This window comes from Myripristis murdjan, chromosome 19, assembly GCF_902150065.1.
Source record: "Myripristis murdjan chromosome 19, fMyrMur1.1, whole genome shotgun sequence".
Lineage (NCBI taxonomy): Eukaryota > Metazoa > Chordata > Actinopteri > Holocentriformes > Holocentridae > Myripristis > Myripristis murdjan.
In genome coordinates, this window is record NC_043998.1 from 15,294,215 (window position 1) to 15,316,230 (window position 22,016).

Sequence of the window (22,016 nt, forward strand, 5' to 3'; positions counted from 1 at the left end):
GAAAAAACTGTTTCAAGTTTATGAGCTGTCAGCCCGCCAGACTCATGAAATCTGCTTCGATATCTTCCATCAAGCCATGATTCTAATGTCTTTGGCTTCTAACCCCTTGAACTCTGATTTCCTCTTAAATTCCCCTGAAGTAGCTTCAAAACATTTTGCTTCCATACTGTACGACAATTTCTCAATGTATATTGAGAAATATCCAGTATTCAAAATGCCATTGTTTTATGACAGCACCAAAACATGAAGTAGAATATATCTAGATGTCTTGCACTTTGTTTTATCAGTATTGTGGAGTAACTAGTTACATGTAATTGAATTACAAAATAAGTTACATCTGATTATAATATTTTCAGTAAAATGTTTATATGAAGAATAGCCTACAGCACTCACTCAGTTGCTTTGCATCTTTTCGCAAAGCAATGAAAGCAACTTTCCAGACAACAAAGCTGTTGGGACAAATTTACATTTCTTTCATGAAGAGAATAAAATAGTTTCATTACTTTGTGACATTAATCTGTAATCTATTACATTTCAATATGTTCACAACATTTCATTTTTAACGCATTTCCCTGTAATTCAGCTGCACATATTTAGTATCTCTGGAAACCTTGGGATCACAACTAGCACTTCTAGAAGTTCTGTGGGTCTGATCAAAGCTCAGCTGCACAGCGTACATTTGTAATGATGAACCCACCAACCAAGAGGTTAAATCGACTGCTATCTGTTAAGCACAGTTTAGATATTGATTGCAATACCATTTAGACGAGCAACAAAAAATCCCTCAAATTCTGCGACCCCAGAACCTGCTCACAGTTTTTCGGATTAGCTTGCTGTTTTGTTGTCATCCACTGTTTCCCAACCCCCTGAAGCTCTCTTCCCCCACACTTCTCTCCTGTAGTGCCAAAGTATCACCTAGTCGACGGATTTGCTGGGATCTGGCCGGCGGCCACCTTGTCTGTTGACCGTGTAGACTACAAAGCAGCTGCTTAAAGCTGACTCAGGATTTCACAGCTTAAATTTCTCTCACCGTCCACGGCTTGTCACTCACTCTTAAATTTGTCTGAGCCCCAGTCTTTTTTCTTTTTTTTTTTTTTCCAAGGCCCTTCCTGAGGAGAGTAAATGGACTAGGACGGTCTGCCATCTACTTTCATATGGCATTGACCACTGGCTGAGGAAGGTGGAGGACACAATGCTATTTCCATTTTCAGTCTATCAGTGGAAAAGGGGTTGGCATTGAACCATTCAACTCTCTTAAGAGAAAGGAGAGAAGGAGAGAGAGAGCGAGTGCAAGGGGAAGAGGATGGAATGAGAGAGGAAGGAGAAGGAGGGAGGCAGAGAGAGAGAGAGAGAGATAGTGATGGGTTGACATGGGGGAAGAGAGATGTGACAAGCAGGGTGAAAGAGATGCTCAATCAGTCCTGTCAGGTTCTCTAGCAATCAGAGAGACAGCCATGGGAGACTGCATGCAGTGCTATTGACGAGGCGCTGCGTTTTTAATGACAGCCGGGCTTCCATGTTTGCAGCAACTCTGCCTGTAAAATCAATGAAGTCATTTGTGAGCACTGCCAGGTTATTGTTCATAACACATTTCACAATAAATAGGTTTTTTTGTTTGTTTTTTTTACATCAGAGGTTGTCAAGAGGTCGTTTTCTGACAAAGCGAGATTATTTTAAATGCAGTAAACATAATTTCGTTGATTATTTTAGCGATACCTGCTCTCCGTTTTTGGCACTTGCTATCAATCTGGTGCAGACAGGCATGCTCTCTTTCAAAAGACGAGAGACAGCAGCTGGAAGCTCTGTATTTCTCTCATTGAGCTGACAAAAACAGTCTGCTCTGCCTCTTGCAGAAACCAAAACACAGCAGCTGTGACTGACGCCTCTGGATTTCACTTGTTGTTGCCGTACCTGCTTTGTGTGTGCGTGTATGCATGTGTGTGTGTGTGTGTGTGTGTGCGCGCAGCTGTGGATACCACCAAGGATCCGTGCCAGAAGGTGAAGTGCAGCCGCCATAAGGTGTGCATTGCTCAGGGCTACCAGAGGGCCATGTGTGTCAATCGGAAGAAACTGGAGCACAGGTAGGTGGAGCCTTTCCTGGCAGCATCCTGATGAAGCTATTTCAGTCTCACTATCAGACCGAGGCTTACTTTGCATTTGCAAGCCATGGTGCCCTCTGTTTTTAAAGACTGCCACACGGATAGGCCTTTCTTTGTTGTAGCTGTCAACAACTGATAACTGTGTGTCAGTAAGAAATGGCTGGTTGGAGAACTATTGATTAAATCCAGTGCCACGGAGTGCCGAGTGAGTCAGGAGTGATGTCATTTCTGCTGCAACACTCGTGCTGAGCTATGATTAATTAAGTAGGTGGATGGCAGGTGGTAAAACCCAAGGCTGACATCACTTATGCTGCTATACTTGTGCTTGCAGTCACAACGATGGGCCTTACAGATGGAAGGCACAGGTACAAGTGCATCATAGAGCGCAGAATCACAGTGCATTCTACACAGTGCATTATTGGAGTTTGGGTTATTGCGTCAAACACCACCTACCCTCACAGACACCTTTCAGTTTTCGACAGTAAAACCTGACTAAGAAGCACTTATCTATTCCTGCAGACGTTCATTCCACTTTGGCTGACAAAAAAAAAAAAAAAAAGAAAAAAAGAAGAAGAAGAAGCAAGCGGGGTTGCAATCTGAAAAGAATTAATGGAGTGAATTATTACTACCTGTGAAGTCTATCTGTAGAGAAAGGCATTTATCTTTTTCAATAAAGAGCTTCATTTGCGGAGTCACACCAGAGATGAGAGACACTGTGTGGAATAATGGGTAATAAGCACGAATGCAAGCATACTAAACCACCCGAGCGTCATTAAGTAGCAGCCGTACCCCCAGCGCCTGACGCCGCCGCCGCTCGCTGAATATGAAGTCAGTCACCATATGAGAATACAGCACGCTGTGGAAATTCATTGGGCCTGTTCAACTGATGCATGCCTGTGCATCCAAATGATGTCAGATAAATTAGGGCTCTCTGGTAATTATGATCTTAACATAATTGTCTTGGTTTGCTGTCACATTTTTGCAGGTCTTAGGGATGTGATATAAGATAATACAGGGGCACAGCAGTATCATTCTGTCAGTTGTGAGTTATAAATTGGTCTGGTGAAGTTTAAAATGGTACTAAAATGAAAACGGATTTTTTTTTTCCACCTTTTAAACTCATTCTATCATACCATACTCTACATACATAGAGAATTTATACCAAAAAATAAAACAAATTTTCAATGGGTAACTGGTTATTTCATGTAGCAGAAGGTAAACATAAAAATTCTGACCAATAACACCACTGATATCACTTCTCCTCCACACGATCAGGCTGCCCTGTAGAAGAAAATGGGCTAAAATGGCTAAATCTGGCACATTTCTGTTTTTTGTTGCATTGATTAATGTGCATTGCCCTTTTTAAATAAATGTGTCAATTGTATATTACACTTTTATTTTTAAACAATCCCACCCCCTGCACCCTTCCCATCAAATAAAGTTGCCTTTTTCTCCCTAACTGCTATCATATCGCTAACACTTTTGAATGATCCTCTCAAAAGGAACCAAAATGTGCTCTCACTGCAACTTGAACTGTTTTTTTTTTTTTTTACTTTCAACCCAGAGTCAAGCAGACAGAGCAGCTGAAGGCTCATGAAAGCAGCTGCAAGCCTTGCCCTGTGGCTGCCTCCTCACCTGTATGTGGCTCAGATGGACACAACTACGCCTCTGAGGTAAAAAAAATATATATATATATATATAATATGTATGTACATATTACACTCTGGCATCTCTCCTTACACTCTGTCTGGGGGACATAATTTTTCTTTTGCTTTATTACTGTATTCTGTCACTATAAAATCTGGAAAAGAAATGGAAAGTGCTCGTGTCATCATCTTAAATAATGAGAGGAGTTCAGTCAAGTGCTGTTTCCTGCTGTGCTGACATATATGCGAGTGCAGCAGGGCAGCGTGGTTCATCAATGCTAGCAGGAGGACAAGTGCACCGGCTGAAGGCGGCCGTGTGATTAATGACTGACGCAGCTTTGAGCGGCATCGCTGTACACTGGTCACTGCCAGGATTCTTTATTGATTTATGTATAGTTTTTAATTTTGACCTTGCATGAGAAGACAGCGGAAAATGACAGCTCACTCTCACCAAGCACAGTGTCTCATCTGAATGAGCAATCTCTTTTTCTGCGGTCACCCCTATAAATATTTTAACTGCACCCATGCTTCAGCCTCTCTCTCTCTCTCTCTCTCTCTCTCTCTCTCCCTCTCCTCTGACAGTGTAAGCTGGAGCAGCAAGCCTGCCTCACAGGCAAAGACCTGAGTGTTAAGTGCAGTGGCCTCTGCCCTTGTGCCACAGCCTCCATCCCTGTCACAAACACTGAGACCAAGCACGGTAAGTGCCTCTTCTTCACCTCCCCATTATTGATGCATCTGAATTTTGGGATTGCTCACCTGCCTGTCTGTGTGTATATTGTTCCTGTTTTGCCTCAGCATCCTATAAGGAAGGCTATCTTACATTGCAGGCCATATATAGCATGCCATGGAGGTCTGCACAGGATTATAGGACTCCAGTTTCCTCACAGAATCCCCCTATACAGTGTTTGGAATCAATAGCTGCCAATTTCAAAGATTATGGTTAGCCAAATACCTCCACTGTAATTAAAATGGTCTTTCAATCATTTAGAGTGTACACTATCTATCATTGCAGGCAAACAGTATTGATTGTCCATGGCTCATGAGCATGTGAAAATGCCAATTGATCAAACAGATGAAATGTTACTCTTGTTTTTCATCTGTGGACTGGAATAAGCACTCAGCCTGCAACCCAGAGCGGATTTCTATTGGATAACAGCAAATTGCTGTGTTATAGTTAATTGCAAAATTATGTTTTCTTTGATTAGCAGATCATACACATATAAATCACAGCGTCAAAATATAATACTGCACCTCTACACATTTCACTGGCTAAGTGAGTCAGCCTTACAGTGAGGAATCCCAGCCGTTCACGCTGTGCTTTTCACTCTGTTCTTTGTACATCAGCGGGAACGGTATAAAGCAATACTGAGTCCCTGCCTGCCTTTGGGTAGGTGAGTCAGATTGCTGTTGAGTGTGTGCCAGGGGTTTGAACGCTGGGATTCTGTTTTTCCCCCTCAGAGAGCTGCACCGGCCAGGACCTGGCAGACCTGGGCGACCGCCTCAGAGACTGGTTCCAGCTCCTTCATGGAAACGCAAAGCAGAACAACTCTGGCAAGCCCGGCGCTGGCACAGCTTCAGGTTAGAACCAGGGGCGACGGCTCCGCTCACAAAGCTGCTTTATTATCTACTGGCTTCACACGTACAACTCAATTGTCTGTACAGGGAAGTGTACTGGAGACAGTAAACTCTCTGGGAATGGGAATCCATAATTCAAAATTTCTATACGTTCCTCACGTTTGGAACACACAGACGTTTATTGAGAAAGTGCAATATGTCTGACAGTGCTGGATAAGAGCCTGGTTGCCAGCTGCAAGGACTCCATTGGCTGGATGTTCTCTAAACTGGACACCAACAGTGACCTCTATCTGGACCACGCGGAGCTGGCTGCCATCAACCTGGACAAATACGAAGTGTGCATCCGGCCCTTCTTCAACTCCTGCGACAGCTACAAGGATGGGAAGGTCTCTACGGCTGAGTGGTGCTTCTGCTTCTGGAGAGAAAGTGAGTAAAGGGATCTTTTTGTCAGAAGCAGCCAGCAGAGCCGAATCTATTTTGAGCCACATTATAAACGGGTGAATTAATAGTGAGGTTACATCACTAGAAAATACCGTTGCTTTCCGTTGCGTTGTGGAGAGCATACCCCACATCTTTTTGCTGTAAATGTTTGAAATATTCTTTAATATTGAACAGATTTTCGTTTGATTTGACATTTTTGTTTTGACAAGAAATTTCCATTGAGAGCAGACTTCTCTTTTTCAAGAGGAAAAAAATGAAAAGCTTGTTTCATTTGTTGGGCGCATAAAAGTTTAAAGCAGATTACCCTAGTTCCATGGTGACATGGAAAATTTCCATCACCGGGAATTCCTCAGTTGAGTTGCTGCACTGTACTGTAAAGTGATGTCTGGCAAAATCCTTTCAAAATTATGATGAAAAAAAAATAGCTGGTCGTGCCTGAGAGATCCACCTGTTAATGAAACTCATTTTTCAATTCAGGTTCCTAACATTTATGTTGACTTTATGTGCAGTAAGATTTAAAATGAGCAGCTATCTCAAAGGATGTTAATTAACTGTACTGACAGTGCTATTTCCACTACGTACAGTTAAAGCCTTTGCCACAGTGGCACCATGGGACCTTTGCTTAACTCACTATGGATACATTCAATGACAGAATTTAATCAAGGGAGTTACCTTAATCACATGCAGATTACATCATTGATAAGATATCTAACCCAGCAAAAGCATGCCATTGATGACATTGCTCCCTTTACAAATGATTCATTATTAGCTGGTGATATTTGTGTTCTTCAGGGCGTACTTGAAATAAATTCATGCTTCACCACTGGACTGTAAAGTAGAAATTATGGCATCATGATGACGAATTGGAACTTGAGGTCATATTATATATATATAGAAAGTGATGACAGGCAATATATGAGCCGTTTTTCTTCGTGAAGGACTTGACAAAGAAGTCTCATCAGAGACTTGATGAGAACTGTCGGTCACGATGTCCTGTGAATTCATCCATACATTTGAGCATACACAATCTGTCAGAGGCAAGCAGCCAGACAGAAACATTCCTTTAAAAAGCTGGGATGATTAGGGATGGGTTACCACTGTGGTAGTGGAAAGTGTTTATCTTTTTGTTTCTCTCAAAGAAAACCAGTTCATTCTCTGTAATTCTTGGACCGCATCCGTACCCTCTTTCACTAAGCTCTTGACAATCAATAACGCTCTGAGGGAATGAAATATAAGATTTCTTAAACAAATCAATATGGGCAAAAAGTGTAATTATGAAGAGCATTGATTGAGACAAAGTTTGGGAGAGGAGTTCTAGGTATTGCCTGTCATCACTTTTCCTGCTTTATTCTCACAGAGCCACCGTGCCTAGCCGAGCTGGAGAGGATCCAAGTGCAGGAGGTGGCCAAAAAGAAGCCAGGTAAATACAGAGCATCTCCCATAGCACAAATTTAAAGTACAAGGTGAATCTGATTTTGGTGTCTGGCCTAGAATCGGCTTGTCGCTGCTATGCGGCACAATTTTGTGTTTTTGTCATGTGCATGCACCAGTTCAGACACATGATGTCTCAGCGCTTGTGTAGGAATGACTTCACTGCAAAAAATCTTCATCTTCACCAGTCATTTCGTTTCATATTCAGTGTCAAAATCTTTTTCTTCAAACAAACAAAAAAAATCTGCCAGTTGGATGAGACAATCTCACTTGTTTCCAGTGCTCATCAACCTGTTTCCAGAATTTCCTTGAATCAAGTGACATCTTCTTGATAGTGAGATTAATTATCCGCCCCAGTCTGTCTAGTTTCAGCATATTTATACTTGTTCCCAGAAAAATTCCTGAAACTGCACCGGAAACAAGTGGGATTACCTCATCCCACTGGCAGATTTTTCACTTGTTTTAAGATTTTCACACTGAATATGAGACAGAATGACTTGTTAAAATGGAGATTTCAGGATTGCATATAAAAACGTGTGCATCACTTCAGATCTTTTCCTTGGTAATGCTGTGGCCACACCACACCAACTAGTTAGCCGCGCGCTGTCTCCCTGACGTGTGCCTGCGCCGCTGCTCTGTGTGCCGGGGTGCACTTGTGTAACAAGGTGCCTTGGAGCAGCAGGCAAGTGGCTGGAGGAGGCTCATTAAACAGATCACAAGCACACGGCTGGGATTAGACCCTAATCAGCCTGGGGGATTAAGGGGCAGCGCTGGCTTTGGGAAAGAGCAAGGCTAAAGCAGCCGCTTGGCTCCTGGGCTCTCTGAGCGCCCCGTGCTATCTAACAGGCATACTCAATATACACCACTTTTTTTCCCCCCGTCCTCAGCTCAAAAATCTGAGATATGTTCTACCATCCTTGAAGCCCACATGTCTCATTCCTTGTGCTTTCTCTAGTTTTCATGGAAAGGGGGCGGTGGGTGTTAGAGAACATCACTTCACAACGAATGCTAAGTTGCAGTCGGATTTGACAAGAGTGTCCTCGGGGAGGCTGGAACAGTGGAGCTCTGTCACCAGGCTGTCACTACATTTTTACATGCCACTCTCACAGCATAAGAAAACATACGCTCAGCCAACATATGAATACACATCCTCTGTCCATGTACCAATTGCCTGAAACAAACAGCAGGCCCCTGTTTGTGTTATTCTTTGCCCAAAGAGCTCCTTTTTCTGGCCTGACTGAGGGTCTTATCTCTCATCACAGGTTCACTAAGGCATACCGGCATTCTCATTTATGCCGCACTTATCTCCAGCATCAGTGTGAGGCAGCTATGTGCACCGAGGGTATAAATATTTAACAGCTAGGTGCATGTGCGCGTGCTTGATCCTTGCAGGGATGTACATTCCCAGCTGCGATGAAGACGGCTACTACAGGAAGCTGCAGTGTGACCAGAGCCGAGGAGAGTGCTGGTGCGTTGACCAGTATGGCGGCGAGATGATGGGCTCCAGAATCCATGGCAACCCCGACTGCGGTAAGAGAGGGGATTTGGTGAACATCAATTGCTCCCACTGTTGGAAATAACAGCCGCAACCCGTTCGAAAATCACCCTCTTGCAAATAGATGAAACCGTGTGACGGAGCCTGTTATCAGTAATGTCTCTCCTTTCCAGATGACGTGGTGGGGTATTCTGGAGATTTCGGCAGCGGGGTTGGGTGGGAGGATGAAGAGGAGAAGGAGGCGGAGGACAACGGGGAGGAGGTGGAAGAAGAAGAGGAGGGCGAGGCAGACGATGGAGGATACATCTGGTAGGACTGAGCCCAAACAGAGAGCCCAAACACAGCTGCTGGCCTAAACCACACGGGGGGGATGGCTCTCTCTCTCCTAACAGCAAAGGATTTTGGGATATGTGCTGGGGAGGCATGGAAATGTGTATCATCCCATTGGGATCTGTGGTGCCGGGCAGGTCCAGTGATGAGATGACCAGTTTTTTGTCTTAGATATGTGTATTGCTTCATTCTTTTCCCTGTTTTATGAGCAACCGAGCTTTATGTTTTCGCCGTCCTGGGAAGCAGGACCCACTGACTACTTCTGCGCCATAGGTATTAGACCCATCCCGAGTCCTATCTGTCCAACTCTCATCTATGCATATAGAGATTAATTTTCCATTGTGAACAATTGCTTGACTATTAGAGCCACTGTCCCACTGGAATGACTAGAGATCTGAATTCAGAACAGCTCAGTGCAATGTGGTTGTGTGTCTCGTGACAGATTGTGTATATAAATCCTGTCAACACTTAGAGGATTCTGATTCTGATTCTGATCTGTCCGGATTCCCAAGGTTCGAAGCTACCTTTACGAAAAAGGTGTATCAGTGTGCACAGCTCTAAACAGTTTTTAAAACAAAACACTTTATCAATTAAGTGGATAGACACGATACAGAACTTTGAATTTCCTGTCGGATTACTTTCATGGAAAAACCAGTAGAATGTACTTTATTGTCCCAAATGGCACCTAGAAACCACTCGTCGCTTCCTCTTTCCAACCGCTAACTCAAAGATCACGTCAAAGAATGTGCCACAATGTTATATTCTGAGTATGCTACTTGAAACTGTATTTTTTGTGTTTATCAGTGTGTGCGTTACTTGAAGTTCTGTGTGTATACTTGAATTCCCACTGAAATCTTTTGGGTTTTTTTTAATGAGAAAAATCGTCGCCATTTCTTCATCCATGCTATCAGTAGGCCAGACATTTGGTTGTTTTTAGTATTGCATGTTAGTGAACAAGAATGTACTTCTAGGCTGAGCACTTTACTATTAAAGGCAATGGGGCCAAGCTGTCTCCTGTTCTTATTTTACCTATCTGTTACACATACATTACTCGTTCCTCCACATTTATGCATTAAGGTCAAGTATCTCTGAATCTCTTTCAACTAATTCTGGGAAGAAAATTAGCAACAAGGGAGAAAATTAGATTGAGCTTGTAGCTAGTATGCCACCAAGCTGCACACTTTTTCCTTGGATATTTAATGATGAGTATTTTTGCAATCATGTGACGAGATAATGAGAAGAGGACGGTGCCCTAAGGGAAATTAAATGAGTCTGAATTCACCAGATAAGGCCAGGTTTGTTGGTGCATGATTGTCCTCAATGTAGGAGGGTGGCCAGGAGGGCCATGTATCACCTGCTGCAGAGCTTTTCTTTTTTCCCCTGGGGATCCACAATTTCAAATTTAGCCTGTGAGCCAAGAACTGATTTTGAGCAATAGAATTGTCCCTGTTTTTGGGCTACAGCCCATCAGATTATAGCACTTTAGAATCAGCCTAGCTTACATTGCATGGACTGAGGTGCATTTAAAACAGAGCTTGTGAGTGTTTTTAGGCTTCTACCTATCAGGTTATTGCACTTAAACCATTCTGTCTTACACTGCATGGATTAAAGTGTGTTTAAACCATAACCTAGGAAAGTGAGCCCAAATTCTTCTTTTGTTGAGAATCCATCATGACCTTTCAGTCCCCTGGTCTGCTGCTGGAAATACTGATCAACCAGGGCTGCTAAAGTGAGCCTCATCACAGCAGCTTTCACTGCACATTGTGCTTACCAGGGAGTTTATCTGCTACATTTTCATCATACTAATCTAACGTCATGCAAACTCCAGCAGAATAGACAAAAAAGTGGAGGTTCTGACATATCTGACAAGGGAATAAGCTGTGGATGGGATTATTTTTGGTACTCAGCTGCCACCTGATGCAAGAGGAGCAAATTACAGCAATGGGCTGACTGCTGAATGTAAAATATATATATATTTTTTATTATTTTTTCTGGCATATGACTCCATTAATTAAAGGGCGTGTGAAATTAGGAAAAACTGCAATTTCACTGCGGAAAATGTCATTCTTGCTGTATCTGCGTGTCATCTGTCAGCAGGTACCTGAAATGACTCTCCTCCCTGCTGTCATTCACACTTGACTACTTCTGTGTCAGGCCTCAAGCATGCAGCGGAGGCTGACTTAGTTTTGTCCTTCATCTATTATGAGAAAACCACAATACAGGGGCTTAAATAATGTAAAGGCTCAAAGTGCCACTTGCCAGCATCATTTGTGTCAAACCTGTGGAAGAAGCAATGCAGTGCTTAATAAAACTGATGTCCCTTTCAAATGCTGAACAAAGAGACTGATATTGGGAATAAAAACAAAAAATGTGCATGCCTATTACAGATTATACAATTAAGGCTGAGTTGTATGTAATACATCAGTATTTTAAAAATCCAGGATATGGATCATGGACCTAATCCTCCTTGTGTTTATGTTGTCATAAAGTGAAAACCACTTGCACAGAGAATTGTTGAAAATATTGTTTTACTCACATGAATACAGTCAGTTATAAATAACTCCAGTAATTCATGCTGCCAGTTCATGTGCATGAACTGTACAAATGTTTACATCTGTATTATACATTATTTACAGTGGTTCAGAGACACTGGTGCATAACACTGAAGGACAAGTTATCTGTGTTCACATGCATACAGTATTCCTGTAAGTATGGTCCCTGTTTATAGAAAAATGGTTATGTGCCTTCATATCCAGATCACAAATATCCCTGAAAACACAAAAAACTGAATATTCAAAATATTACCATGGAAACATGGGGTGCGGGAATCTATAAATGGAATTTAAAAAACAAAATTAACAGGCTTCTGTCTCCCAGCTACTATATTTGTGTTTCTCATAATCCGGATATGATTTTTTTCCTAGGTTGTTGTAAACAGTGGATTGCTGTTAACACACATCAACTCAAAAATGGAAAATACTCAAGAATATGGAATAATACAGGAATATCAGTTTACATGGTGACACAACTGTTGCAAGTGCACTCTCATATCTTTTCAGACAGTCAAAAAGTACAGAGCTTGCAGCACTTCAAACCTGTAAGGGCTGGACACTGACGGTCTGAACACTGATTAAATATTCATTGTATATTACAGAAAGCTACACTAACTTCATCAAGCACTTAACCAAAATTGGAATATTACTTTGATTCTAATAACAACAAAAAGTAAACAAACAATGGCTATCCTATATCAGGCTGCTGTGTAAAATTCCACAAAGTTTAAAATAAATACTGCATTAGATGCCAAGCATTTCCAGTCAATAAAAAACAAGCAAAAATCCTACCCTGATATCTACAACACCGCAGCTTCACACTGGACCTTAATTCAATTAAGACTAACAAATATTAAGCCAAGATAAAAGACACTGAATTCAATGCATTACTTGTTAGTAATTACGGAAGTAGTTCCACGTGCGAATGAATAAATACATGAGCACATAAAAATGGTTTCCATCCTGCAGCCAGAGCTTTCTGAGAGATGAAACTACAGTCTTGTGATAAAGATGAATCTGTTAGTGGCAGAGAAAATGGTTAAAACCACTCTCTCTACTACTACAAAATTCTGTTGAATGAGGTCATTTATTCTCCAAAACAGATGGTCATTCTACTTTATTGCTTGGAGCCATTTTAAGGGCAACGTATAATGATTACCTTAATGATATAATTAAACTTGGGCAGCCATCAAAATAAGTGCTTATCCTCGTATCCTAAACATCCCAAAGTTAAAAAAACTTCCACAATACTTGAAATAATTTTGGTCAATACAAGCACATTTCAGCTAAGCTGCTTTCATTGAAACACATAAAATCACTTTGGGTGCACATATAATTGAGATGATGTTTCAATATGCAACTGTTATACCATAAGAAAACAAGACAATTACATCTAGAAACTGAAAAGATGGAGCAGCACATTAATCACAGTACACTCTACAGTGGGGTGTTCAAACTGACTCAGTAGAAAAGACACAAGTGTCTTTTTTTATGTGTGCCAAAAAACAACAAACAAAACTGAAGCGCAGTGCAACTACTCCTGCATCTTTGCCGTCGTTTGTGGGATTTGCTATCTTTTCCCTCGTTTTTAGGTTCCTTCCAAGGGATCTGACATTATTTTGGCTCAGCGCTCCTCATGGAAGAAATCTTTTGTTGAAGCACACTGTCTCTTTCCACTAATCCCAAAGTCATTAGCAAAGATAGGAATACATCTTTGGCCAAGTGCTTTGAAGGCAGTGGCTATATATCATCGGATAAAATGACCTAAAATTAATCCTTTGTATTACTTTCTTTTTCATGGAGTCATTTGTCAAATTAATCTTCTTATAATCTAAAGTCAACCATCTTAATCCGATGTACAATAGCCAGTGGACTACCACCACAATCATCCTTAGTCTTTAATTTGTCAACACTCACTGCCTAATAATAATTCCAACTGCAGCACTTGGTCCATTCTCTAATAAATAATACATTCAAAGTGCATTTCTACATTCTTCCTTGAACATATACTATCGCTCATGTATTGTGACCAAGTATAATGTAACTTCTCAAATACACTCTAATTAACAACAGGCCAGAGAATTCTATAACTCAAGTAATGTCACATTAATAACATACACTTACTTAGCACAGTTCACCATGAACCATTTTTAAAAGTTTGCATAGAAACCTTTAAAACCTGACTAAATGCTGTAAGTAATATGAGAACGTATTTAGTCTCGCAATTAAATAATGTGAAATTTGGACAGATTGATCAAGGCCTTCACGTCTTTCCATGGATGCTGTAAGGACAGAGATTTCTTGTCAACTATGAAGAAAACTTGCCAGAAAAAATCCCTTTTGGTGAGGGTGCAGTCCTCCCACAAGTCAGTCAATGTACTGCGATAGCCATCTGAAACCTTCCCCGTAGCCTTGTTTTTTCAATACGCTGCACATGAAAACCTCCAGCGGCCGGACGTTCAGCTCCTTCAGAGAGACATTGCCCTACAGACAAATGGATAACGGCTGTGATGGCCATGTGGTAATCATCATTTAGGAAAACGATCACCAGCCACCCGGCACCCGCACACACAAATTACATCTGATCACTGCGATTTCAGAGACAGTGTCAGTGATGGCATGCTTACCTTTCCAGTAACCTGGCCATCGAGAGCAAAAGCCCCTCTCAGGCCTCCTTCACTAATGGCCTCCGGACGGTCAATCTTATTACCCAGCACCAACACGGGCACATTCACAATGGTCTCATCTGCTAGGAGAGCCTAGAAACAGGATGGCAGAAAGCACAGTTAGGGAAGCGGCCTTTCTGATACACAGCACTGTCAATACTCCAATGTAACAACTGGCAGTACTGTGCTGTTGAAATGACATGTAATGGTTATGCTGATGTTTAATCTTACATCAAGTTCGGTCTTGGATTCTGTAAGTCTATCATGATCTGCACAGTCTACGAGAAAAACAACTCCATTCACAGCCGGCAGGTAGTTCTTCCACACTCTTCTTGCTACAGACATGTAAAAACACAGGGAGTTACCGTCATTTGGAAATAGCATGTCTTGTACCAAATTTTAATACAAATTTTAACAAAATATAGGACTGATTTCTGGGCAAAGAAAATCTTTCTCTTATTTAAATAAGCCTTGCAGGTAAGTATAAAGCAGCATAAAGTAGTTTCATTCAATGTGGAGGTATGTTTTACGTAGTAATATGGTAGGTTATTAACCAGATATTCTTCACATTGTTCATTATAACAGCTTTCTTTAGGTTAAATAGCAAGGTGCTACTGGAATAAAACATTACTTTTTCCCACAGATCTTGGGAGAGGTAAGTATAGGGCTGGGCACTGAACAGAGATATTTTTATGGCACTGACTGAATTGCCTCAGTACTATCGAGTATCATGTCATGGTACCAGAATTTGGTAACATATGTAGTTCAGTAGCAAATTTCAATACCTAAGGAATAAATCCCATCAGCGTCACAGAGCCAGTAAGCATGCAGCACACTTGTACTGAGATCTAATAATGCTGGTGATTGGCTGTGTAACATTACACAGGAAAAACATTACATTACACCCAGACACATTACAAAATTGATTTTATAACAAGATTTTATATAATTAGTATCAGAAAAAGTATTGTTATCGGTAGCAAAGTCAGGGTGTTGGTACTGGTTTCAAAACTTTCTAAATGATACCCAGCCCCAAGCATGTACAGAGATTGTCTTTCTTCTACATGTATCTATGACAGGTGGGTATAAAGTGAGTTGGGTTAATCTACAATAGGAAATTTCCCAACAGGTATGAGTAACAGGTGAGCATAAAGGCTTTATGAGGTTCAGCAGTAACAATGTTGCCTCTGATGCAGAAGAGCTCATGTCGACCAACCAAATTAGATCCAGAAATGAAATTACATAAAAGACTAATGTTGTCAATCAAAACCTCATCATTGCAAATTCCTTTAGTATTTAATGGCTTTTAAGACCAAATAATTAAAAAATTGAATTTGATACCAATGTGGCACAGTACTTTCAACCAGGCTGCCAACACTGATGTACAATCATTGTGCTTTTGAGTTGACATTCAACACATTCAGTGTCCTGATGAGCACTGTTCCATGCAAGCAATTTGCTGACAGTCACTGTTACAGTGTGTCACTACTGGCAAAAAAAAAAAAAAAAAATCACAAGCTACTGTACAGCAGAATGGTCTCACCTTGTACATGTCCTCCGAGATCGAATGTGGTAAATGTCATGCCAGCAATTGTCAACTCTTCAGATGCTTTGGGAAAAAATCATTTTCACTGTTTGACTTTCATACTGACAACACAAGTATAATATAGTCACATCTGCAACACATGACAGGACAGTACAGCCTATATTCTAATATGCTGTAGTGTAAATAGGTGCAACTGCTAAATTTACACAAAGGTTGACCCAAACCCACATATGCACCCATCTACCCAGGATCTTTCATTACTATGTGAAGCTGCTTACTAGGATGTAGTGTTGGCACATGCTGTCCGAGTCGGTCATCTTTCAACATGTGCAGGAGTGTTGTTTTACCAGCGTTGTCCAGGCCCAGGAAAACCAGCTTCCCAGTCTTTTTGTATAGACCTGAGTAACGTATAATATTTCACAAAGAGATCAGAACTTGTCACCAATCCTGGGGGAGGAAATCCTTTCCAGCCCTTAATGAATGACAGCTCATGCTTACCTAAGAACTGTAGAACACCACTAAACCCCCTGTAAATCCAATCAAAAATGAATGACATCTCGGTGGTCTTTGCCTGGAACAAGAGAAGGAACACAGAGGTGAAAATTTCTGGAAATAGCTAAATCGTGTCTAGCATCACGGCGGTACAGCCTTATTATCCCACCTGCACCTGTATTATGTACTAGGTGGCTAGCGGTTAGCTATGTTAATTGTTAGCAAGATTAACTGTTCATTAAAACTCACAAAACTAACCTGGCAGTCTAACTAAGCTGCCGAAATGTTAGCTTACTAAACCAGACACATCCCAAACTTGAGTCCTACACAGGTAATGTTGGAGAAAGGCAACGGCAACTAGCGTGTTATAACCTCGCTAGCGTTAACTAACTTGACATTAGATGACACTGGCTAGCAGCGAGCTAACGTTAGCAGGCTCGCTAACTAAACCGTCGGCACTTTCTGGAGTCTGGCCTCATCTGGGACAGGGTGACATCTGACAAACTAAACACTGCAGCCCGACTCATCACCAAGACATATCGATGGCGCAAGATATTTGCTGTATTCTTACGTCAACATTGCTGTCAAACCGTAACTAACGTACCTGACGGCGCTGACCGGCCCGCTAGCAAGCTAACAGTGGTATCCTTGGAAACAGACAGTCGGTGTCGGAGGGATTCCTCCGCACGCAGCAGGTGCAGCGACGGCGCTGCAGCGGCCCCGCGCGCCCGACAAGGTACCAACCGGTGATACACATCCCTTACACTACACCGTTTTTATAACAGAAAAATAAAATCCATTACCTTTTAACAGAAGCAACACAAAAGCGATTTTACTTTTATAATAACGGTATCACAATTAAGGGCCTAACAGTGATGATTGCGCGGTTACTAGGCGACAGATCCTGGTCACTTCCAATTAGCGTATTAAATTGGCTGTTATGCGGTCACAAGTAGTTCTACTCCTCAACTCTGACTGGCTGAGTGAAATGACGTTATTAATGTGCACATTGTTAATCATCACTCAAATCTTTACATGAGCGGAAAATAGGATTTATTCTTTGATCATTCAAAATAAAATATTCCATTTACATGGTGTGTCACACCTAAGATGCTTAGACTTTGTAAACCAAGGGCTCCTGTTTGTCAATTCCACCTCAGCAGTGTGTAACAAGTGTTTTGTATTGTTAGTGACCATTTCCATAGAAGTGTGTGTCATTAAAGTGTGTGGCCTAATATATTTGTGAATTGTTGATAAATACACTGTTGCCTTTGTCTCAGTGTAATTCAGCTTAGACCTATGTGATGTTTAGTGTGGTCAATAAATTTAGCACAACACATGAAACTGTGAGATTGTATGATTTATTGTGGTTAACATCCATTAAATAAATGATGAAAAAACATACTTAATAGCGCTATCACATGATCTGACTTTTGGTGCCACAGTCACACAAAGAGCACTTTTGATAATGATATCAGACATCCTTAACAGTGTACTGTTGAGAAAAAAACAAAACAAACAAACAACAACATTCACTACAATTAATTCATCTGTGTAGTCAGTTTCATGTGGCGTTCAAGTGCATTGAAAAGAGATGAAAAAAGAAGCACTTCCCATCTTCGGGTCCTTGTCCAGGCTCTGTTTACTTGTCGTAGTAGAACCATTTGTCGACTGAAATATCAAACACATAGGATTGTAATAAAGTTGCAATAGAATGCATATACATATACAAAAATACACTCGAACATACACACAAACACACACCTGAACTTGGAATGGGATCTTCAGGTCCAAGATCACATGCCTGTAAAAGATAATTAGAGGTGAATTAAACAGGGTTGTGTTGGATTGCTTGGTTGCAGTGAGCATTTTCTGTCCGGCACCTTTGATTTCTCTGAAAAGCTTGTATGCCGCTAGATTACACAACATGCTATAATGTTGCTTTTCCTCATTCTTATTAATCAAGGGATCCTCACAGGTTTCAGGCCTCTAATCCGATGAATGGTATGAATATAACATGAACTCACAGCGTGCACCACAGCCTCTGCATCCCCGCCGGAGCAGCAGAATGGACTATCTGAGACACTGGTGTTCATGCTGACTCGAAAAAAAAAAAGAGGTACAACAAAACAATGAATAGCGTTTCAGCCCAGATAAAAACATGTGCTTCCTCCATACAAAAGCTCTTCTTAACCAGAAAATCTCAAGAGGGACTGAGGAAGGCAAACAGTGATAATATCACCATTTTGTTGGTCTAAATAAATCTATAAAATGAAGAAAGAATATTCCTATCTCTTCTTTTGAAGTTTTCTTCTTTATGAATCAAAACTGAGCACTTGCTCTGTTATTATCTAACAGGGTGCAGTTCTCTATCAATGACAAATGCTAGATCAACATCGAGAGGACATTATTGTAAGATATCATCCAAGATATTCCATTATGCAGCATGCTGCTTGGATAATTTAATACAAGGTGTGTACAAGGTATCTGCATCAAGTAGTCACCAATTCAGCTCGCCAGCATTGGTCTTCGAAGAGATCAGGGCCTTCCAAAACTCATGAGTGCTCTTGACTGTTTTAATGGCAAAGTCCTGGAAAACACAATAATTATTATCAATTTTATTTATTTACTTTTTTTTTTTTTTTTTACTCATTTCCATTCTATAAGAGATCAATTTACAAGTGAAGGAATAAATAGGGTGTGTTACACATTACAGCAACGATTAAGCAATGCAAGTCCATCTTAAACCTTTTTCTTTGCTGATGAAGTTGTTTTCATTATATAAATACGTGAATATATGAATACCATTTATTTTTACCAGTATGTGGAGGCACTCTTATTGTAATTACTGACACTGTGGGTTGTCAATCCTATAGCCTATTGTTCCTTTGCCGTCATGGGTTGGTTTATTCAACATAAGTGAATCAATATCCTTGGCTTTTAGCATCTTCTTGTATGCATGTTGGATCTCATCCACTGAGGTTACATAATATGGTTGAAAAAAAACAACAACAGTGAATAAAAAGCTTAAATGGTTTACCCTGTCCTTGAACTCTCCATTGAAAGCAAACTGATTTTCAGGCTTCCCGTCTGGGACTTTGTATCTTTTAAACCAATCAAATGTCGCCTCCAGGTATCCCGGCTTAAGTCTTCTTACATCATCAATATCTGCACAAACAAAAACAAGACAAAGTACGAAATGCAGCATGACTTGTGTTGTAACTGGCAGCATCATCTCTGTCACTGCGGATATCCTCATACTGTTATAGTCGCTGGCTTCAGGGTCCTCCATGTTGATTACGATGACCTTCCAGTCTGTTTCCCCTTCGTCAATCAAAGCCAAGGTTCCCAGCACCTTGACTTTGATTATCTCTCCTCTGGAGCACACCTGGAAAACAGAGAAGCAGATGGAAACTCTGCACTTCACTCTGGCTATTCACACTTCAGACTTTGTGAAGCTAAACCAGTACCTTACTTCCTATGTCACATATGTCAATGGGGTCGTTGTCACCACAGCATCCAGTGTCGCTGTCTTTGTGGCCCGGGTCTTCCCATGTCTGTCACGGGGCAAAATACAGTTGATGTAACAGATTCATGCCCTGGTTCTCCGTCATCTGAATATTGTCTAAAAAGGACTCGCCTGTGGGATTGCCCCATAATTCCAGATGTATCCTTTGTGAGGAAACACGTTAGCTACATAACGCAGATTCCCCTTCTTCACATCTTGTTTCAGTGGATTAAGAGGATCTTTGGTGGCAATCTGAAAAATATAGCAAATAGTAGTTGTGTAAGCACATAATTAAGCAGCGAGTGGTGTTTTTGTCTCATAGCTTGCATAACAAACATCATAATAGCTATTGTGGAGCTAAAAATGCCTCACAATGCCGGTTAAATCCACAGTTTCATTTGATGGATTAAATCATGAATCGCTGCAATAATTTCATGATGAACAAACATTGTATTAGCCTCATTATCCCGTTAATCACTTCTATTAAGAGAGAGTGAAGTATTCTAGCTTCAACATGTCCTATCACTGGTAGATTTATTGCAATATTATCATCAAGTATTATTATCATATCCCGAACCAGTTATTGTATATGTAACCAAATCCAGAGATTTGTACATCTTAACGCCTCTAGATGCACCATGATAAATAATTGACTACATTAGTCTTAAATTATAATCATTGTGAAATTAACATACTAATGTGAGTGTTTATAGATATGCAGATTTTTTAACAATAATTTCTGAGATTTAAACCTGATGTGAACTGCTACCTAAAGTGTATAGGCATTAACAGAGCAAATTATTTTAAAAATAAAAAAGAGAAAAAGAGGTGTAGGCTTGAGAGAATCTGTATTTATACCTCCATTTTTGCGTTTGTCCACCTCGGCACCTCCACAACAGCATGGAAAATGTTCTGCACGACATCACAAACACAGTTTGTTGGTTGTTTGCTTGACTTTTTGAGAATGCATTCTCTTTTCTGTCCTGAATAATTTTCCATAAATCATATTAAGCCCCCCCATAGTCGTGATTATAGACTCAGTGTGAGCGACACCTCATAGCTTAGCGGCACTATTTCTGTACATTATTTACATCAAACTTGACTATGAAGTGTGAATGTGTTGAAGGAGATAAATCAAGGAAAGCCTTATACATATGTGCAGAAAATTAGGCATCCATTTGTTAACAGGGGAATATAGTGGCAAAGTGAATGAAAATAAATGACTTGCTGACAACATACAATAATTAAGACCATATAAAACTGTATTTGACATGATTCTCACCTCTGCCTCATTTGCATAGATTGGTATGTCATGGAATGGAGAGATGTATTTCCCCTCAGAGTTTTCTATGAAAGGGAGAAATACGGTTTAAGTCCAACCATTCTTAGGTGAACAAACGAGGACTCAAGTTGCAGCTGAATTTCATCATTGTAATTAAGTTAAAGCACGACATCACTTCCCAATCTGTTAATCCGGTGCTAGTAGCTCCTGCTATGTACATTACATGAGAATCAACACAACTCAAAGCAGCTATCACACAGTGCAGAGATTCATGGGAACATTTCCTCTGGACATAGACACAAGTTCATTCTTTGAGCTCCACTTACTGAAAAACACCCTGTACTCCTGGGTGTTTGGCCTGCCTCTCTCCTCGATGGTGAAGCTCATGTCTGTTGCTGACTCCCAACCCTCCTACTGAAGTGTGTGCACTGATTCAGAGGGGCTTAAGCTCCTAACAGACAGTCATTGAGGAGTGAGGAGTAGGCATGCGCACCTCTTAAGCCATAAGGACAACGCAGGGTGAGAGCAGTGATCTGTGTGTGACAACAGGACTGGTAAGCTAGAGTGGAAAGGTCAGCTGACTGCACCACCTTGGCCTCCTGATGTTTCAAGGATGGCTAGTGAACTGTAATCACATCAAACATGGGTGTGTGTGTGTGTGTGTGTGTGTGTGTGTGTAGGATGCAGCGAGCAGCTCCTGCGGCTCCGAGTGAAAGCAAACCAAAATTGTTGAGCGCAGTAATCAGCAGCCTCTGCTAATCCCTCCTTATTACCACTTCTCCATGGCTGCCAAAAGCATTCTGCTCCAATAGACAACATGGATGTGAAATTACTACCTTGGCGTGATAAGTGTTTTGTTTCCCATTTCCCCCATGTAAGCTGGGAGTCTTGAGAGGCCCTTTCAGTCAAACCCACAAACAAAAACAGATGGAGCTGACTGGTGTTAGCTGTAA

General features: G+C 41.0%; 3 protein-coding genes across 5 annotated transcripts in view; 1 reads left to right on the top strand and 2 right to left on the bottom strand.

Annotated features, from left to right (window-relative positions):
- Nucleotides 1-10,023, top strand: part of LOC115377512 (testican-2) — a 30,606-nt gene extending 20,583 nt beyond the window's left edge. For both annotated transcript variants that reach the window (XM_030077313.1, XM_030077314.1), the window contains 8 exons: nucleotides 1,967-2,081; nucleotides 3,664-3,772; nucleotides 4,328-4,442; nucleotides 5,204-5,323; nucleotides 5,528-5,746; nucleotides 7,119-7,181; nucleotides 8,585-8,722; nucleotides 8,861-10,023. In XM_030077313.1, coding sequence (XP_029933173.1) covers nucleotides 1,967-2,081; nucleotides 3,664-3,772; nucleotides 4,328-4,442; nucleotides 5,204-5,323; nucleotides 5,528-5,746; nucleotides 7,119-7,181; nucleotides 8,585-8,722; nucleotides 8,861-9,000 — 1,019 coding nt within the window. In that variant the 3' untranslated portion in view covers nucleotides 9,001-10,023. The remainder of the gene's footprint in view (nucleotides 1-1,966; nucleotides 2,082-3,663; nucleotides 3,773-4,327; nucleotides 4,443-5,203; nucleotides 5,324-5,527; nucleotides 5,747-7,118; nucleotides 7,182-8,584; nucleotides 8,723-8,860) is intronic.
- A 1,505-nt stretch (nucleotides 10,024-11,528) lies between these two features.
- Nucleotides 11,529-16,987, bottom strand: sar1aa (secretion associated, Ras related GTPase 1Aa). 2 transcript variants are annotated; one of them, XM_030077794.1, is made up of 7 exons: nucleotides 16,878-16,987; nucleotides 16,280-16,352; nucleotides 16,060-16,179; nucleotides 15,779-15,844; nucleotides 14,467-14,570; nucleotides 14,197-14,328; nucleotides 11,529-14,053 (listed from the first exon to the last, which is right to left on the bottom strand). In XM_030077794.1, exons 2-7 carry the CDS (start codon nucleotides 16,335-16,337, stop codon nucleotides 13,937-13,939), a joined length of 597 nt encoding a protein of 198 aa, XP_029933654.1. In that variant the 5' UTR covers nucleotides 16,338-16,352; nucleotides 16,878-16,987; the 3' UTR covers nucleotides 11,529-13,936. The 2 variants fall into 2 exon arrangements, with proteins under 2 accessions (XP_029933654.1, XP_029933655.1); XM_030077795.1 differs by lacking the exon at nucleotides 16,878-16,987 and adding an exon at nucleotides 16,532-16,556.
- Nucleotides 16,988-17,615: 628 nt separating this feature from the next.
- On the bottom strand, nucleotides 17,616-21,552 carry ppa1a (inorganic pyrophosphatase 1a). Its single transcript, XM_030077793.1, has 11 exons — nucleotides 21,390-21,552; nucleotides 21,064-21,128; nucleotides 20,640-20,693; nucleotides 19,914-20,033; nucleotides 19,744-19,830; nucleotides 19,535-19,661; nucleotides 19,314-19,441; nucleotides 18,778-18,863; nucleotides 18,301-18,370; nucleotides 18,038-18,077; nucleotides 17,616-17,944 (listed from the first exon to the last, which is right to left on the bottom strand). The coding sequence occupies exons 1-11, from the start codon at nucleotides 21,448-21,450 to the stop codon at nucleotides 17,916-17,918; spliced, it is 867 nt and encodes a 288-aa protein (XP_029933653.1). The 5' UTR covers nucleotides 21,451-21,552; the 3' UTR covers nucleotides 17,616-17,915.
- Nucleotides 21,553-22,016: the final 464 nt, after the last annotated feature.

Bases quoted from the DNA above. Each gene is read 5' to 3' on its own strand.
- sar1aa (XM_030077794.1), bottom strand. From the start codon at position 16,337: ATGTCATTCATTTTTGATTGGATTTACAGGGGGTTTAGTGGTGTTCTA. The intron at 14,329-14,466 runs GTAAGATTAAAC...TCCTGTTTCTAG, and splicing joins AATCCAAGACCGAACTTGAT to GCTCTCCTAGCAGATGAGAC. The intron at 14,054-14,196 runs GTAAGCATGCCA...ATTTGTCTGTAG, and splicing joins ATGGCCAGGTTACTGGAAAG to GGCAATGTCTCTCTGAAGGA.
- ppa1a (XM_030077793.1), bottom strand. From the start codon at position 21,450: ATGAGCTTCACCATCGAGGAGAGAGGCAGGCCAAACACCCAGGAGTAC. The intron at 19,831-19,913 runs GCGAGTCCTTTT...GCCCCGTGACAG, and splicing joins ATTATGGGGCAATCCCACAG to ACATGGGAAGACCCGGGCCA. The intron at 18,078-18,300 runs GTGAGTTCATGT...TATCTTTTACAG, and splicing joins CAGAGGCTGTGGTGCACGCT to GCATGTGATCTTGGACCTGA.